The following is a 20,106-nucleotide window of genomic DNA, read 5'->3' as shown; positions in this document are numbered from 1 at the left end:
TAGTATGTGACTGGAGACACATTTAGGCCAAACTGGGGAGGTTCCCTTGCCTGAAGGACTTTGGTGAATCAGTTGGGTTTTTACGATAATCCAGCAGCTTTCATGGTTTTTTTTCTGCTGCCAGCCCACAAATGACTAGTTTTATTGAATTCAATTTTACAGCTCACCATGGTTGGTTTTGAACTCTCGACCTCTAGTTTCCTAGTCCAGTGCCATAACCACTAAGCTACTGCACCCCATGTTTTGCCACTATGAAATCAAAGTATTATATAAAAAGACTGATTGATTGTATGACTTTAAAATGGAGGCTGAATTCTATCTGTGCATCTTAGTTAAATTACCCCACGCCCTGTAACCCCACTTCACCTGAAGACTACACTTGATTTTCACTCCATTGTGCAATGCCACGGGACATCGACTAGTAAGTTACTAATTTTCCACCTGCTCTTTAACTCTCACTATCCAGTCAGGTTGGCCCAGCTCTTGTTATTCTGTAACAGTTACCTATTAACTTTTCGTTAAGGGCCATAATCCCAAGTTATGTCTCAGTGTTGTGGGACCCTTGGTCCTCCAACAGACTGACTGGGCTGCCATTCCCACATGCTGGTCATTTTCTAAAGGTGCTTTCACCCCACCTCCAAACAACATTCCCATCCATGCCTTCTTTTGCTGGAGAGCAAGAAAATGGTGCGTCCTAACCCAATCAATATCCTACAGCCAAGTGGGTCACGAATAGAGGGCCAGACACATGGGTAGAAGCAGGTCGATTAAGGATCACAGGCGAACGATCATTAATGCTCTCCCAGTCCGGATTATTGTCCTAGAACAACCTTACTTTGGTTAAGTTCATTCTGTGAATGGAAACGACAGACCTTTCCGAGATAGTCTCTTCACTCCGGGTCCAATGAATGGTGGGTGTTGGATGGCCAGAGACCACACATGGTAATATTACCGTCTGGCCTGAAACTTTACTAATAGGCACAGGTTGCTGGAGAAACTTCAGCTTTCGTTCTGCACCCATCTCTGAAAAAGGACAAGGAGAGAACTGTCAGTGAACCAGTTATCACAGCTACACAGAGTTCCGGCCGTCAATTAGAGCACCCGGACTTTACAGGAACAAATCCATCGAGACCCATCAGATAAAAAGAAGGTGGAATAAATGGGAATAGCGGACTGCAATTTTTTTTAAAAGTTTTTTGTACAATGAATTTTGAGTGTATTGAGGAGAAGGATGTTTGCTTCGAGGAATTGAACACTTTGATTTTTGGGCACTTCCAAGTCAGGTACAGCGCAGCTTGACAGGGTAAAGTTCCCTTTTCAGTGCCTAAACCTTAACAGAGCACCCCCAACTGCAAAAGTACGACATTTTTACATTCACTTACCAATCAACTTGTCCCCTCTCTGAGCGAGATTGCCAACTGAAAGCCAAGTTTGGAGCAGTTTGGAACTGGATTTGGAATACCCAAACTCACTTCATGTGGACACTTCGTGCCACCAGACAGACCAGACTTCCTTCCAATCAGCCTGGCTGGGTTTCAAGCCCCGTCCCAGAGGTGAAAGGCCAGAATCCCACCCAGTTCCCTTGGTTCTTTTGCTCACTGTAAACTAGTTTATTCTGATTGATCGTTACCTGGTAAAACTGTGAGCTCCACCTCGTCGCTAGTTTTGGAGGAGCCTGCAGTTTCTACAGAGCAGCGATAAGGTCCAGCATCGCTGTCAGAGGCATTGCTGATCTCTAGAGCGCCACTGGGTAGCTTGAGGAACCTTCCTTCCAATGCCACGAGCTGTCGGTTGTGCTCCCACCTCACAAATGGAACGAGATCGGCATTCACTTCGCAGCCTAGCAGGGTGGTGTCGCCTTGGTGTACAGAGGTAGCTACAGGCTGACCGTTGAACCGAGGAAGACCTGAAACAGGCACAGTCACGAGTCACTTTATTGCAGACATTATACCAAGTTAGTGGCCATTCATTTCACTGTCCCCATAGAAAGAAAGACTTGCATTTATATAGCACCTTTCACAACCCCAGGATGTCCCAAAGCGCTTAACAGCCAATGAAGTATGTTTGAAGCGTAGTCACTGTTGTAATGTAGGAAACACAGCAGCCAATTTGCACACAGGTCCCACAAACTGCAATGTGATAATGAGCAGATTATCTGTTTTAGTGATGTTGGTTGAAGAATAAATATTGGCCAGGACACCGGGGAGTACTCCCCTGCTCTTCTTCCAATAGTGGCCATGGGATCTTTTACGTCCACCTGAGAAGGCAGAGACCTCGGTTTAACATCTCATCCGAAAGACGGCACCTCTAACAGTGCAGCACTCCCTCAGTACTGCACTGGAATGTCAACCTAGATTTTTGTGCTCAAGTCTCTGGAGTGGGACTTGAACCCACCACCTTCTGACTCAGAGGCGAGAGTGCTACCCACTGAGTCACTGCTGACACCGTGACTTGACCCTGAGCACGTGACACCTGTTATCCTCCTAATCATGGTAATTTCAAGGGGAACTATCACAGGTCAGTCGATGGGTAATATCCTGGGTTAGATCAAAGCAGAGGATCCAAGTGTGGTGTCCTCTAACCACTACTTCCAGAACTGCAGACTGTGGTCCCTCACCCAAGTTTCTTAATTCAAAAAAGGAAGTTTGTGGTCTGTGTGTGGCAGACATTTGAAAACTCAAGGTGACGGGTGAAGGTCCATTGTTGGGGACATCACCAAGTTTGGGAACAGGAGAGATGAGTGAATCAGGAAGCAGCAAAACGTTGAGAACAAGCTTAGATTTTAAAAGGAAGAAGGGAAGACTGAGGGAAGTAAGGAGTTCCAATCAATAATATATAACAACTAAAAAATTGAGCCCCATAGCTGATGTTTTCCAATGTGTCAAAAGTCTTTTCTATGATAAGTTGGATTAGCAGCAATCCACAGTGAGACTGGTCTCTGTGTTACACACCAATCCAGTGAGACTGGTCTCTGTGTTACACACCAATCCAGTGAGACTGGTCTCTGTGTTACACACCAATCCAGTGAGACTGGTCTCTGTTACACAACAATCCAGTGAGACTGGTCTCTGTGTTACACACCAACTCCACAGTGTCTCTGTCACAGGCGATGTGTTCACTCCGAGACTACATTTATGACTATTTGCAGTAATGCTTCATAATCTGCCCAACAAGTAATATTAGCAGTGGGATTTGAAACGGACCCAGTACAGCAACAGGCTCAGGTATCTGTTGCACAGCGATCCTTTCCACTCTATGAATTACTGCACGCAAACTCATCCATTTCCCACACTCTGCAACACAACCTACTTGCTGGGTCAGGGGATAGACAAGTCGCCATTCCCCCAAGAGCAAACACCAGCCTGGAACTGTGCCAAAGTCAGCTCAGGATTCTTTAAATATGCAACTACGAAGAGAAGATTTATTTATTTTTCCCCTCCCACCCGTCCTGAAGCTGCTGTGCTAGGTTTCCATGGTTGCCAGCATCCCGGTACGTGAGCCCACCCTCCCTCCCTCTCTTCATTCGACGCGCACATGCGCGCGCGCGCACACGCACACACACACTTTCACAGTAGGAATCGCAGCTGATTGTTTTCCATCCCTAACCCAGGGAGGCCACTCCAGCTGAGATTGCTCAACTCAGCAGACTCGGAATAGACCCTGGGGTCTTCTGGCCAGTATGGCTCCAGACCACACCAGGCGGTGCAAGAGTCATTGAGGGAGATGAAATTCCGGCTTAGAGCTCCATCCTTTAACTCCCTTCCCAATGAATAACAGTTATGCCATCAATCACCCAGGAGTTCAGTGGGTCAGAGAGAGAGGGGGAGAAATGCTGATCGATTCCAGCTCTGAGTGGGCTTCAAACACAGAAACTGCTGATGGTCTCACCATTAGCAACTGTACGTAACGAGGCATAAAGTGCTGAATTGATGATTGAAGTGATGGGTGGCACTGGGGAGGGAATTTTTGTTCAAATTTATTTTTAAAAATGCAAGAATCTCACTTTATATATTTCTTAAATGCCAATTTTCTGAGCTGTGGGACCAGTGAAGCTTCTCCTCCATGTTAGGCACTCTGTGACATCATCAACGGGGAGCTGTACCTGAGCAGATCCACTGGACCCAAAGGGCAGTGGGTGGGGCAGGTGGCAACTTCAGAGCTGCCCGAGAGGCAATCCAGAACTCCGAGACCCTCAGAAACCAAGTTAGCAACTAGGGACTCTGCACCAAAGATTAATGGGGCTGCCCTTGGCAATGACATCACCGAGCTGCCTAGCAAGGACAAACCCAACCTGTGTACTCCTGTAACTCACAAAATTAGGATTCTTTAAAAAGTCAAACAACATTTCTGTGAGTACGGTCTCCCTAAAATGGGCATCCTTTGAATAAAAATGACAACAACTTTCACTCTCCTAAATACCAGCAAAAGACTATGATGGGTGGAGAGAGAAAACACAGAAAATCCCCACAGGAACCAGTTTGTACGAGAAGAGCAAAATAACTTCCCTATTATGGGGAGAGGGTGCGTTGAGGTAAATCACCCCCCAACCAAACTGATGGCTTAGAGGAACTCAGGAAAATCCCATGAACAAAAATTACACATACACACCTTTATACACAGAAATATATAAATCTATATATATACACACACACGTTTTAATTGTCTTATGGTTATGGGCACATAAGAACATAAGAAATAGGAGCAGGAGTAGGCCAATCGGCCCCTCGAGCCTGCTCCGCCATTCAATGAGATCATGGCTGATCTGATCCTAACCTCAAATCTAAATTCATGTCCAATTTCCTGCCCGCTCCCCGTAACCCCTAATTCCCTTTACTTCTAGGAAACTGTATATTTCTGTTTTAAATTTATTTACTGTCGTATCACGTATCAATCAGTACTGCTACTTCCCTATATAGTTACTTCATCCCCTACTGATGTATTCTTTGCCCCACTGCTGTCAGCTGCTCTGCACCCAGTACACCTGAAACCATCAGAATTCCAGAGAATGCAGCTGGATCTTACAGCTTCTGCATATGAACAATCCCAGCCATTCCCAAATCTTACAATATCTACTTTCATGGCCAGTTGCTGCCATCCCTAAATCCTGCAGCCTGTGCACTTGTGGATGATCTCAGCTGCCCGTGCATCTTACAGGCCCTGCATCGATGAACTGTCCCAGTCGACCTTGGAACTTGCAGTGTCAGGGTGCTATTGCCAGCAGACGGTCCACAAATGCAGAGGGCTGACTGTCGCCTGATACTTGAGTATCGCTGCTTGTGTGGATTCTACGTTTTCTGTCCCCAGGTGTCACTACGTGTCACAGCCAGTGTGGCACATTATTAAATTGGGCAGGAGTCAGTCAGAAGCAAAAACTGGGAGAACAAAAACTTATTGCCGTTAATCGCAACAGTGCAGCCCGAACTGAAGCCAAACTAGATTTTGGAGGCAAATGAAAATGAAAAATGTCCTGAGGATCAGCAGCATTTATATTTCAACCAAAGGCACGTCCTAAATCAGGGGCAAGGAGCCTCTCGAGGCTCATGAGACAAATAAACTGTGGGCTGACAAATGTGTTCCAGCAAAGCAGCTCTGATTTCCCGCAAAGGAAAGGTAACTTGCCAATTTACTGTATTCTGCAATCCATTCCAAATGATGGCAGGTAGATATTCTGCACCTCCAGAGTAAAGTTAGGATGGAATCGGTGTTCTGAGATTACCCAAAGTACATAAACCATGAAGGAGTGAGTCACTAAACGGAGTCAGCAACTATTGACATTTTTAAGCTTCTATTAGAACCCATAACACTACTCAATGAGCTGGGAACCCACCCACTCGAATTTAACACTGAATTTAAGTACAAAACCTCAAGACAATGTTTAGCTGCTCATTAGCTGATCCACAGCCCGAGAGACTAGTCTCCAAATCAAATTACAATGCGGAAATTAATCCAACATGAACAAGCTTCATTTTATTGTCAATCTGTTAAGGAAATTATGAATGAGGCAAACAATTTCATCCAGAGAGCAGAGAGAGACAAGTTATGGTTGAAGATCCTGCAAACGCTAACTAGCATTGGCCTGGTGCAGCTGGTGGAGACATCCGTTCATTCGCTGTACAGCTCGGTGAGCGTGATTGGCTGTCATGGAGGCATGATACAATATGGGAGTGTTCATTCATTCATTCACTGAGCTCCTTGGTAGCCAATCACACTCGCCCATCAGCTCATTGAAGGAGGAATGAAGGAACTCTCCCCACTCTGCACCGCGCCCTGACGGGAGACATTCTTACTCACACTGCTGTTGAATTTAATTCCTGCGCACAGGTCTATGGTGTTTAAGAGACACTTAGTAGCTGCGCAAGAACTACATGCAACTTGAGAGGCATCGGTTGGCCACCCCATTATAGACGCTGCTACTCTGCTCATCTCTCTTCTCAGCTCAAAATGCTCTCGACTGAAAGCTCCAGAATAAAGTCGACCGCAATTATGAACAACTTCAGCCCCATCCCCCATGACATCAGCCAATTCAGCCCCAGCCCCTGTGCTATCAGCCACTTACAGCCCCTCCCCCTTTTTACTTGTTACACCCAGAATTACTGCTTCTCCCATCTCTGGGTCTCCACTGTCTGCCCAGCCAATGGGAGCCCCTGAGCGGGATCATGCTGTTGGCTCAACAGGAGACACACAGACCCCAACGGGATTCCAGCTCCAGCTGGCTCGCCAATCCCTGAATTTTGTAAAATTCATTACATGGAGAGACTCAAGAAACTGGGGTTGTTCTCCTTAGAGCAGAAGAGGTTATGGGGAGATTTAATAGAGGTGTTCAAAATTATGAGGGGTTTTGATAGAGTAAATAGGGAGAAACTGTTTCCACTGGCAGGAGGGTCGGTAACCAGAAGACACAGATTTAAGGTAATTGGCAAAAGAGCCAGAGGCGACGTGAGTAGAATTTTTTTAGGCAGTGAGCTGTTGTGATCTGGAATGCACTGCCTGAAAGAGTAGTGGAAGCAGATTCAATAATAACTTTCAAAAGGGAATTGGATAAATACCTGAAACGGAAAAAATTGCAGGGCTATGGGCAAGAGCAGGGGAGTGGGACTAATTGGACAGCTCTTTCAGCGAGCTGGCACTGGCACAATGGGCTGAATGGCCTCCTTCTGTGCTCTATGATTTCAGGTATGTACAGCTACCATTTCAATAAAGTGAAAGTGGGTGCAGGAAATTTCCATACTGTGTTAATGTGGACTGTGAAAAACAGCAGTATAATCTGAGATTCTGTTCTTAATCCAAACTTGGCTCATATCTGGAGCGAATATTGCGAGCTGTATCAGGGTGAAGCACTGGGAGTTACAGGCCTGTCACTGATGATGGAAGAAGTTTGAGGTGATGAATTACAAGAATCACTCAGTATCAAAACTATATACTAGAAAATCTAGTCAGAGGTTTTATATAAAAAAATGCTACTATGTCAAGTAGCATTACGGACACTGATTTAACAGCACTGGAGATAGCCTGTGTGGGGTCTGGCAGTAATGCAATGGGGTCTCAGGATCTAGCAGTGCAAGGTGGGGTCCTGTGGTTCAGGAGCACTGTAGAGGGGGCTTTGGGATCACTACAAGTCTGGGACCACTGGGAGAAGGTTCTTCACATCCAACAGCATTGAGGAGGGAGCTCCCAGGTCCAGGGAGCATTGGGAGCAGCCCTGGGATTAGGAAGCACTGGGAATGTGGCTTGGGGGCTAGGGAGCATTAAGATGGGTACACAGATCTGGGTCTGGGAGGAGCAAGTGGGTCCACAGCCTTTTGGGGGAAGAGAGTTCTAGATTTCCACTACCCTTTGTATGAAAAAGTGCTTCCTGATTTCCCTCCTAAATGGCCTAGCTCTAATTTTAAGATTGCTCCCCCTTGTTCTGGATTCCCCCACCAGGGGAAATAGCTGCTCTTTATATTTACTCTTTCAAATCCTTTCATCATTTTTAAACATTAGTACCAAACCTGGTGGGGGAGGCATTTACTGAGCCATCAGGTCATATCCATTCTGTTACTTAATAATAAAAAAAAGTTTTCTCCTTTCAGAAACTGTTTCTTGTGATCTTCTTCATTCCGACCAACTAAAGAGGTCATCTCCATAGCAACACCAGTATCAAAGAAACTCTGTTCCCATTACAGAAAGCTGAAAAATGTGTCAATTAGAGATAGACCATCAAAGAGCGGGCTACACAAAATCACAGCAGGCATTGAATCTTCTTGTATCAGACAGTAGCCTCTTTCCCCCTCCCTCTACACTGCAATCTGTACGCACCTTAAAGGGGAAGGAAAGCGTAGGGGGAGTACATTTGTTCAGCCAGCTCTCTTTTGTTGAAGAAAATGATATATTTATCCTCAATTCTTTTGGTTTTTAATTTCAAAGAATCAATTTTGCTGACGATAAGGAGACTGACCGGGTCTCCCTCCCTGCTGGTCACTCTGGTGATACCAGTTACTGAGTGCCTAACATAGAATGATAAGCACAGAAGGCAGCCATTCGACCCATCGTGTCTGTGCCGGATCTTTGAAGGAGCTATCCAATTAGCCTCACTCCCCTGCCCTTTCCCTATAGACCTGCAATTTTTTTCCTTTTTAAGTACTTATTCAACTTCCCTTTGAAAGTTACCATTGAATCTGCTTCCACCGCCCTTTCAGGCAGTGCATTCCAGATCACAACAACTTGCTGCGTAAAATATATTGTCCCCATTGCAAACACAACGTCAAACCAACTTGAAAGCCACTCGAGAGACACCCAACCAGGGGAAACCCATCTGAGCAGCCTGCAAAGTGATTTCACAGGGATGGGCAGCCTGCAGTGTGATTTCAGAGTGAGGGGTCACCCTCCAGACAGTTCAAAGTCCTCTTACAAAGGTGCGGTCTCTTGCTAGGTACAATTCCACAGATGCTGAGCGCCCTCCAGTGCCTCATCCAGGTGCTATTCTTCATGTATGAGCAAGTGTTGGCAGGTTATTGAAGCATATCACACCCCAACCTAATTCTGTCCTCGCCCAACAGTCACACCTCTACAGCATGTCACTGGATAGTGATAAGGAGTGAGAATGCTGAGACCAGCTGACCATCCCTGCTGCTGACTGACTACGATCAGCTAACTCAATATCGACTGGGGAGCAAATCCAGCAGCTCCCAGTGCATATAACCCAGTACCACACCAGGCGGTCGGTGACTAACCCGCCAGGGGAGCTGAAAACAAAACTATTCTCTTTCTGAGGAAGGGGGAAGTGTCTCATCTACATGTTGCCCCTCGGTGACATCATCCAAAAATACCACGTCAGGTTCCACATTTACACAGGCAACACCCTCTTCTCTCAGCCCCTCCCCTGTCCCTGATTTGTCACACTGCTTGTCTGACATCCAGTACTGGATCAGCAGAAATTTCCTCCAACTAAATATTGGGAAGACCGAAGCCATTGTCTTCGGTCCCCGACACAAACTCCGTGCGCCCTAGCCACTGACTCCAACTCACTCCCTGGCCACTGTCTGAGGCTGAACCAGACCGTTCGCAACCTTGGCGTCCTATCTGACCCGGAGATGAGCTTCTGACCAACATCCGCTCCATCACCAAGTCCGCCTACTTCCACCTTCATAACATCTCCTGTCTCCACCCCTGCCTCAGCTCATCTGTTGCTGAAACCCTTATCCATGCCTTTGTTACCTCTAGACTCAACTATTCCAATGTTCTCCTGGCTGGCCTCCTATCTTCCACCCTCCTTAAACTTGAACTCATCCAAAACTCTACTGCCCGTATCCTAACTCGCACCAAGTCCCATTCACCCATCACCCCTGTGCTTGCTAATCTACAATGGCTCCTGATCTGGCAGCACCTCGATTTTAAAATTCTCGTCCTTGTATTCAAACCCCTCCACTGTGTCGACTCTTTCTATCTCTGTAACCTCCTCCAGCCCTACAACCCTCTGAGATCTCTGTATTCCTCCAATTCTGGCCTCTTGCACATCCCCGATTTTAATCACTCCACTATTGGCGGCCGTGCCTTTAGCTGCCCAGGCATTAAGCTCTGGAATTCCCTCCCTTAACCTCTCTGCCTCTCTACCTATCTCTGCTCCTTTAAGACGCTCCTGAAAACCTACCTCTTTGACCAAGCCTTTGGTCACCTGTCCTAATATCTCCGTATGTGGGTCGGTGTCAAAATTTTGTTTGATAAAGCTCCTGTGGATCACCTTGGAACGTTTTACCTCGTTAAAGGCGCTATATAAATGCAAGTTGTTGTTGTTGCCTGGCATACACTTCACAACTGCCCTCGGGGGCAGGATTAAAATCAGAAGCAGGGATATTGTAGGCACAGGCTTGTCCGGTTACCTCTGGGAGAGATGTGTTGCAGTATTGCTGAGTGGTTCTCATTTGTTGGATTACGGGCATACAAGAGTTTGTAACTAACAGTGACATACGGCAACAGAAGTTTATCAGCCGAGCCACATTGATACCAAATTAGGTAAGGAAAAAAAACCCCACATCTTCTGATGTCATTCAAAGAGCAACAGACAGCTTAGTAACTGAGCAGATGAATTGAAATTGAGAGCTGTAAAATAATGCCAAAAATAAGAAATATCATTGCACAGTGAGGGGTATATCATTAAAAAGGTGGAGCAGGAGATGGGTGTGTTGGCGAATCAAATTTTGTAAGTCTAGTCACGCTGCACGACATGAGATGCCAAAGTAAACACAACCTGGAGATACACAAGGAAGTGATACTGACACTGTCTGAGGCACCGGCATAGCTGGAGTCACTGTAGAACCCTGTCTGGTCACCATACATCAAACAATGCAATGGAAGCACGTCAATCAGAAAAAAATTCAACTTTTTATATATGAGTGGGGTGTGTGTGGATGGGTACACATGCAGATTGGGGTGTGTGTGTGTGTATGTGTGTGTGTGTGTGTGTGTGTGTGTGTGCGCGCGTGTGTGCGCACGCCATGAGTGCACATAGAATCATAGAATCTTACGGCATAGGAGGAGGCCATTTGGCCCATCGTGCCTGTGCCGGCTCTTTGAAAGAACTATCCAATTAGTCCCACTCCCCTGCTCTTTCCCTATAGCCCTGCAATTTTCTCCTCTTCAAGTGTTTATCCAATTCCCTTTTGAAAGTTATTAATAAATCTGCTTCCACCGCCCTTTCAGGCAGTGCCCTCCAGATCATAACAACTCGCTGCATAAAAAAAGTTCTTCTCATCTCCCCTCTGGCTCTTTTGACAATTACCTTGAATCTGTGTCCTCTGGTTACCGACCCTTCTGCCAGTGGAAACAGTTTTTCCTTATTTACACGCATGAGTGTGCAGACATACAAACACAAAACTGTTGTTTTTGAGTTTCCATATTTATTTTGTTGAAGTTTTCTTCAGTCTCCATGCAGGGGGCAATTCTTATGAGGAAGTTGTCAGAGGGGAGCCCCCGCCATTTGGCCTGCTACTTGCCAGCTCATGAATCTGTATCTTCTGGAAACTTCCAACAGCAACTTTGAACTCACTATCCCATTCACGCAGAGCTGTGTAAAGTTTCTCCTCGCATGATTCCTTCCTCTTGTTCCAGAGAAGCCTGAGGGAGGTGAGGAGTTTTAAAGTAAAGGCAAAGAATGAGTTAGAGTAGGAGATAGTGCGGTGGATCTGGACTTTGACATAGGGAGGATGCAGAGTGTGTCAGAACTTAGGAGGAATGAGAGAGGAATGTTCAGACAACCACTGACCATGGTAGAATTGATAAATGGAGAGAGACAAAAAATATTGTGAGGGAGAAGTGGAAGGTAAAAGTGAGAGCGGGATCATCAAACGACAAGCTTTTTCTTGTACACTCTCCAGGAATGTCACAGGGTTGTTAAAAGGGCCTCCCCATTTGATCAAGCAGGATTCAATCCTTCATCGGAATTGTGTTTTATAGAGATTTAAAAAGAAAAGGACTTTGCAATGAAAAAGGAAACAGAGCTTCTTGCAGGCAGGTTAAAATTAAGAGATTAAAATTATTTGATCGATAAGTTGGTGTGTTTGAAAGTAAATGGCAGCTGTCAGTGCACTTTACTACTTGTTCTCGAACAGTGAGCCCGGGTCAAATACATTTCTGTAGTGCAGGCTTACGGCACTCTTCAGTGCAATGGTTTGTGCATTAAAATTGGTTGACTGTATTAGAGCAAGGGATCCCACGGTAAACTAGAAGTGTAATTAATGTCCACACCACTTAACAAGTTTCTGCCTCTCCAGGCCAGTAAATAGCACACTATCTCACTCATCGCTCCTTTATCTGCACTCTAATTTCTTTCTCTTATCACACTAATTTGGATACTTGATCCAATTCCCCACCCATTAGGGGTCCTGCTGTAAATCTGTAAACACAGGCTCTAACCAGTTTGACAGGAAACTGCTGTTGGGCAGAACTTTTAAAGGGAGAGTTAAGCGGCATCCAGAAATTTCCAGTGAGGGTGGGGACAGGAAACGAGGGGTTTGACTCCCACCTGAGGGGGAAAGGTTAGCGAAACGAAAAAACCAACCCGGTCGCGAGAAGCACACCAGAGTTTCACCGAGTTACACAGAGCAAACGGATGGGTGGGCCCCACTTCCATAATGCCTCTGCTGTTTAACCCACAAATGCACCTGGTGCATGTATCGAGGCCTCACCTCCAGTTCTACGCAGACACTTGGCACTGGTTGATGTGAACTTTTTAGGTTTAGTTTGATGACATTTCTGACACTGGCTACAGGGCATGGCACAGGCAATCGAGGAGAGAGGCAAGGCCTGTGAGCACTGCACTCCCAGTTAACTTGTTGCTCCCCAGTCCTGACGCCAGCTGAATGGAAGGTCCTGCCTGTGGGGCCTCTGAGAATTTGAGCCTAGGGTGTCGAGAGTCGTGAAGTTCACATCAGTTCTACAGAAGAGAGCTGGAGGCAGTGGGAATACTGCAGGGAGGCAACCGATGGCAAACTGCCAAGGCAGATCTGACACTGGCCTGGGTCCTTGCTGGAAAAAATTCCTGAGGCAGAAACCCTGACTGATTTTCCTCCTCTCTAATCCAGGCTCGCCCCTGCTGAAATGAGCTGACCTCTGCGGTCTTTTGGTTTGAGGGGCACTTGCTGTGAGAGGCCACCCTATAATATAAAAAGAGTGCATCAGTCGGACAGCAGGCAGCCAGCTGCTGTAGCAATGGCTCTGTATGTTGGATGGCCCTTCATGGTAACACAGGGGTGATTTGTGGTGTAACTGCATGATGTAAAAGGAATAATAAACCCTGGCATGGCTGGAGCCCAATGAGCAGTGAACTAAATCCTGCTCTCCTACCACTGGGAGCTATTTTAAGTTCCAAGAATGAAAGGAAGCCTCGCAGCCATTTGTATGGCAGTTAATCAATAACAGGTTTATTTAACATGTAAAATTACTGTACTGACAAAAGCCAGCTGTATGGATACAGGACAAAATCCTTCCCATAAGACAACACGACCCTCAGTGAATGCAGACTACAAAGTGTTAAACAGTGTCTTATTTTGTGCCCTGGTTCTCCTCTTGCCCCAGTAGGTTATAACTGTTGGTGGTAATACTAAGCATGCTGGAGTCAGATTTCAGAGCTGTATCATAGCCTGTCACAAGGGCTTCCTGTCTCTGTAAACGGAGCTCCTTTCTGCATTCCCTCTCAAAGAGCTCATACTGCTGTATATTCCAGGCCCGGATTCAGCTACACAGGCACATGCATGCACCCACACACACAAGCACTCTCACAGGCACATACATGCATGAACACACACCCACACACACAGGAAACATACGCGCAAGGACACACACAAGTTTCTGCCTTCAACTGACCCTTCCTACTGACAAGACATTGGCAGCAGTCAGCCTTCACCAAAGGGGATACCTGACCTGCATTGCTCTCTGCTCCCTCTAAAGGACTGGCTCTGTGGGACAACATCCAACAAGAGCCAATCTTTTCAAATGACTTTAGAGCAGCTTGGTAGAACGATGTAATTTTCTTCCTGATCTGGTGTTCTCCCCCCCCCCCCCCAAACACATGGAAGATCTGCGATACAGTACAGGGCTACAGAACTTACCTTCAGGGAATCACTCCACAAACAAGCTCGAAGCAAACTCCAACTCGGATCCATGGAGATCAGAATCACTGACTGCCTCACGGCAGAAACACTTGAAATGCATCTTACAACCAGTTAGAGACTCAGGGTGTTGTGCTGTTCTCTTGTTCCACTTTCCCCAGCCCTCTCCACCTTCACCTCTCGTCACCAAGACAGACACTATCCGTTCAGCTGCCTCTACTATTTCTCCCTCCCGCCCTAGCCCTGAACCCCCATCTCTCTCTGGTTTCACTCCTATATCCCATCATGGCTACTGCAAGTTTAGTTCTTGGCCCCATTCCCGCCAAACTACTGACCACCGAACTTCCCTTCCCAGCCCCCACGTTAGTTGATATAGTAAATGGTTCCCTCTCCTCAGGCACTCTCTCTTTCAAAACTGCCGCCATCAACCCCCTTACTCTAAAGACCCACCCTCAACCCTTCTGTCCTTGCAAACCATCACTCCATCTCTGACTTCCCTTCCCCCTCCAAAGTGCTTCAATGTGTTGTTGCCTCTCAAGTCCATGCCCATCTCTCCCACAACTCCCTCTTGAATCTCTCCAATCAGGTTTCCCCCTGCCACAACATCAAAACACCCTTAACCAAAGTCACAAATGACATTCTCTGTGACAGTAACCGTGATGCATTATTCCTTCTCGATTCTCGGCAGCCTTTGACATGGTTGACCACACCATCCTCCTCCAGTACCTCTCCTCCGTTGTCCTGCTCAGTGGGACCGCCCTCGCCTAGCCAGAGCATGTCCTGCAATGACTTCTCTTCCCGCCTTCGCACTGTTACCTCTGCAGTCCCCCAAGGATTTGTCCTTACTCCCTCCTCTTCCTCATCTACATGGTGCCCCTTGACAAAATCATCCAAAGATATGAGGCCAGGTTCCATGTGTATATTGATGACACCCAGCTCTCCCTCTTCACCACCTCTCACAACCCCTCCTGTCTCTGTAATGTTAGACTGCCTGTCTGGTTTCCGGGGCTTGGATGAACCGCAATCTCCTCCAGTTACACATTGGGAACATCCAAGGCATCATCTTCCGCCCCCGCCACAAATCCTGCACCGTTGCCGATGACTCCATCCCCCTCCGCGGCCACTGTCTCAGCTTGAATCAGACTGTTCACAACCTCAACATCTTATCTGACTCCATGCTGAGATTCTAACCCCATATCCGACTACTAATATCTCCATAACATCGTCCACCTCTGCTCCTGTCTCAGCCCATCTTTTGCTGAAACTCCCATCCATGCTTTTGTTACCTCCAGTCTCAACTCTTCTAACGCTCTCCTGGCCGGCCTCCCATCCTCCACCCTCCGTAAATATTAGCTCATTCAAAACTCTTCTGCCTGTTCACTAGACGACGACAACTCCCATTCATCCATTATCCCAATGCTCAATTAATTACATTGCCTTCCGCTCCCCCAATGCCTCAAATTTAAAATTTTTACCTTCATGTTTAAATACCTTCATGATCTCGCCTCTCCCCACTACTGTAACCTCCTCCAGCCCTATAACTACCCTCCCCCAAACACTCCACTCCTCCCATTCTGGCATTTTGTGCACCTCCCCCTCCCATCGCTTCATCGTTGATGGCCATGCCTTCAGCCGCCTTGGCCCCACACTCTGGAATTGCCTCGTTAAACCCTGCGACTTTCCACCTCCGTCTCCTTCTTTAAGACCCTCCTTAAAACTCACCTCTTTGACCAAGTTTTTGGTCAGCCCTACTAATTATCTCCTTTGGCTCGGCATCTATTTCTTGATTACTCCTCTGTGAAGTGCCTTGGGATGTTTTTCTACGCTAAAGGTACTATATAAATGCAACTGCTGTTGTTAGATTTAATATTTTAACATATGTAAATATGTACAAAATAATTATATATATATACATTTTAAAAAGTGCGCTTTTTCACCGTCAGACTTGAACACATAATCTAGGCTAATACTCCAGTGCAGTACTGAGGGAGCACTGCATTATCGGAGATGCTGTCCTTTAGATGAGACAATGAACTGAGGACCTGCCTGCCAGCTCAGGTGGATGTTTAAGATCCCATGGCACTATTCAAAGAGGAGGAGGGGGTTGTGGTGTCCTGGCCAACATTCCCCCCATAACCAGCACCACCAAAAACAAATTAAGTGGCTAATCCTCCAATTGCTGTTTGTGGGATCTTGCTGTGCACAAAGCGGCTGTTGCTTTTGTCTACATAATAACAGTCACTGCACTTCAAAGTCTGTAGAGTACTTTTTATGTCCTCAAAAGGTATGATGAGATATTCTACATGTTTGCAAGTCTTTTTTTTTAAATTGCCACTTGCATTTATATGTGACGTAGTTTATGTGACATCGTAAATATCCCAAGGCACTTTGCAGAGGGAGAAAAGCTGGATAAAAGGAATAGACGAGCAGATACCAAGCCAATGGGGGAGGTGAGTTTACCAAAAGCTTGGTTGAAAAGATGGGTTTTGAGAATGTTTTTAAAGGTGAAGTGAGAAGTGGAGAGTAATAGGGGTTTCAGAAGAGAGTGCGGCTGAGGCAGCTGAAGGCCTGCCCCAACAGGGGGCGGGGGGGCGTGGGGATACACAACAGCCCAAGAGTCGAAGGATCAAAGAGAACGGGGGCAGGTGAAAGGCTGGAGGGGGTGGAGCGAGACCATGGGGAGATCTGAAGATGAAGATAAGGATTTCAAGTTAATGCATTGGGAATAGGGAGATCAGTGTAGATCACCCGAGTGATGAACTTAACGTGGGACAGGATACCGGCAGCTTGGTTTCGGACAAGTTGGGGTTAATGCAGGGCAGAGGATGGGAGGCTGGCACGGTGGACATTAAAGAAAACTGTAGGTGACAAAACCTTGGATGGTAGTTTCAGTGAGGGGGCGGGGGAGACAGCAGAGGTAGGGGCAGTGACACAAAATATCGTGGAAATAGAAGCAAGATTGCGATCGAAGGATGTGGAGTTAGTCTGTTATTCTTTTGTAAATTTTTGTGTTCATCGAGGTGACAGATGTTAGTGCTGGAAACTTGGGACACTTCCATTTCTGTCACCCAGTATCAATGCATTCCCAGATCAGGTGCAATACTAAACAGGCATAGAGTGAAGTTCCCTCAACTCCACATCAACAATATTCCTGAACTTCAACACCAATGGCTAACTCCCTGCTGCATCACAATGACATTCCATTGCCCATACCGACCATCCTTATGACATGGGCTGATTGGCGGTTCAATGCCCAATTATGTGCAGTTCTGCCCCATGGACTTGTGTCTATAGCACAGTCCCTACTGAAATGTGACTGCACAATGCAACTACCATCCATCAAAAGCAGCACTGTGAAAGGTGCTATTGATCAAACTGCTAAAGAACCATGACCACAGGCACTCCACTAACCTAACTGCCCAGCCCCAGGACTTAACCACCAAACTCTGCCGTTTCTCTCTGCTCCTTTCCCAAATCAGCTGAACTCTTGCACTGGTACATTTCCTTGGCCGCTGACAGTCTCCAGTATCCACCCATGGCTATTCTTCACCTATCAGCTTGGACAGATTGTGGTGGCAGAATTATTTGACCACTGGGGGCACAACAGTTGAAGACGATAATGTCCACCCCCCCCCCAACCCGAAAAAAATCCACACATTGCAGAAGGAGCTACAACATATTAATCAGGAGCCATTTCTCAGTTAAGCTCAGCAAACTCAGCACAGAATCAAGGATCTTCTTGCCCAAGAGGTTCATTTACCCACCGAGTCACTGGGGGAACTCACGAATTGCACTCTGAAACTAGCCCACTCGCAGATGGCAAATCCTGGTGCAACTTTCAGAGTTAGTACACAGCAACGTGAGTCCACTTGCAGACAGTTATTCTAGTGCTCATTCCATCCTTTTCCAATTTGGTACACCGCACCTCCTGCCCCCCCCCCAAGTTCAAAACTTTCAGCGGAAAAACATCTCAGATTACACTGTGACTTTATCAGAAACAGCTTGCACGCCTAATTCTGTATGAGAATCACTCAACCAGCTTCTCACCAAGCACACTGTTCCTTCCAGCTTCAGAAACCGCACTGACCCATCACGAGAGCCAATCCACTCACTCAGAAACCGCACTGACCCATCACGGGTGCCAATCCACTCGCTCACAAACCGCACTGACCCATCACGAGAGCCAATCCACTCGCTCAGAAACCGCACTGACCCACCACGAGAGCCAATCCACTCACTCAGAAACCGCACTGACCCATCACGGGTGCCAATCCACTCGCTCAGAAACCGCACTGACCCAGCACGAGAGCCAATCCACTCGCTCAGAAACCGCACTGACCCATCACGAGTGCCAATCCACTCGCTCACAAACCGCACTGACCCAGCACAAGAGCCGATCCACTCGCTCAGAAACCACAATGACTCAGCACGAGAGCCAATCCACTCGCTCACAAACCGCACTGACCCAGCACAAGAGCCGATCCACTCGCTCAGAAACCACAATGACTCAGCACGAGAGCCAATCCACTCGCTCAGAAACCACACTGACCCATCACGAGTGCCAATCCACTCGCTCAGAAACCGCACTGACCCAGCACGAGAGCCAATCCACTCGCTCAGAAACCGCACTGACCCATCACGAGTGCCAATCCACTCGCTCAGAAACCGCACTGACCCAGCACGAGAGCCAATCCACTCGCTCAGAAACCGCACTGACCCAGCACGAGAGCCAATCCACTCGCTCAGAAACCACAATGACTCAGCACGAGAGCTAATTGGTTCCGCGCCCTCAGACCATACTGACCCCAGCAAAGAATGACCCCGCTCCGCAGAGTCTCACAAGCCTCGCCGACTGCAGAAAGATTGACGATCAGCTCCCCAATCCATACATTTTCTCACGAACCAAACCAATTCCAAAACAAGAACTACTCCACTCCGCATCTTCCCTGAAACAATACCAATCCCATCATGAGAAAAAGTCCATTACAGATTTTCTCACAGAACCTCCATGATTTCACTAAGTATATTAATCCCAGCACGGGAATTACTCCACCCCATGTCTTCTCACGAGCAGTAAAATTCTCAACATAAGATCTAGTCCACGCCACATCTTATCAACAGTAAAAATCCCGAGGCAAGAGGCATTTCCACGTCTGCTCACAAATTACCCCCAAAAGACACACTAAAGGGTTTGAATGTTTCTGTGCTTGCTGCTCAGAGGGGAATTAAATCAGCAACACATAGGCACCTTGTGGAGCCTGAGAATGAAACTTAAATCCCTCAGAAGTGGGTCGTTCTGAAATGAGTAAAACTCTGTATTTAAGGAGATCAGTGTCTCCAAATCACTGCTATTTAATTCACAGCCTCTCCGTGGCTATCGGATTCCTGATACTTGCTTATTTGCATTGTTTCATCCGCAAAGTATAAAACAGGTTTCACAGGGGATGGAGTCACGCCCAGGGAAACATGCGAGTAACAAACGCCTTGGAGAGGCTGCTCTACCACCGACTTAGCTACCTCCATATGAGGAGATTCAATCAAAACATCAAATGCTGCAAAAACACAGCGGGTCCCACAGCATCTGAACAAGAAACGATAAGTTAATGTTTCGGGCGGGTGGGGGGACCCTTCCTCGGGTTTCGGAGTTCTGTTGAGGCGTCTCTCCCCTCAACCTGTCTTTTCCCTTTGCAGATGCTATGCATTTTCTGCTTTTATTTCAGATTTCCAACATTCCCTTTATCTTGAAAAAAGGAAATCTCTGCATAATGCGTCAATGTTTTTTTTTACTTAGATTTCATATAAATTATTGTTTTATTCATTACTAAACAGGGAGGAGAGAGTCACACACTTTAATGACCCAGTGACATCCTTAGAGAGCAGGGGAAGGGGAATCAAATGTCAACACAATCCCTAGCTTCCTACAGGTTACCCCAGAAAGCAGCCTCCTGACATCACCCTCGGTTTCTGACAGGCTGCTCAGTGCAGTAAAGGCCATTCTCACTGGGTGGGAGGCCTCCATTCT

The 20,106-nt window shown here is 46.8% G+C and overlaps 1 protein-coding gene across 7 annotated transcripts in view; it reads right to left on the bottom strand.

Annotated features, from left to right (window-relative positions):
- Positions 1–20,106, bottom strand: part of LOC137304745 (neogenin-like) — a 140,949-nt gene that overhangs the window by 73,802 nt on the left and 47,041 nt on the right. For all 7 annotated transcript variants that reach the window (XM_067973439.1, XM_067973434.1, XM_067973433.1 and 4 more), the window contains exons 3-4: positions 1,631–1,906; positions 873–1,023 (exon numbers count right to left, since the gene is read on the bottom strand). In XM_067973439.1, coding sequence (XP_067829540.1) covers positions 873–1,023; positions 1,631–1,906 — 427 coding nt within the window. The remainder of the gene's footprint in view (positions 1–872; positions 1,024–1,630; positions 1,907–20,106) is intronic.

The sequence above is a fragment of the Heptranchias perlo genome, chromosome 38 (genome assembly GCF_035084215.1).
Source record: "Heptranchias perlo isolate sHepPer1 chromosome 38, sHepPer1.hap1, whole genome shotgun sequence".
NCBI lineage: Eukaryota > Metazoa > Chordata > Chondrichthyes > Hexanchiformes > Hexanchidae > Heptranchias > Heptranchias perlo.
This window is presented reverse-complemented; position numbering and strand designations above follow the sequence as displayed.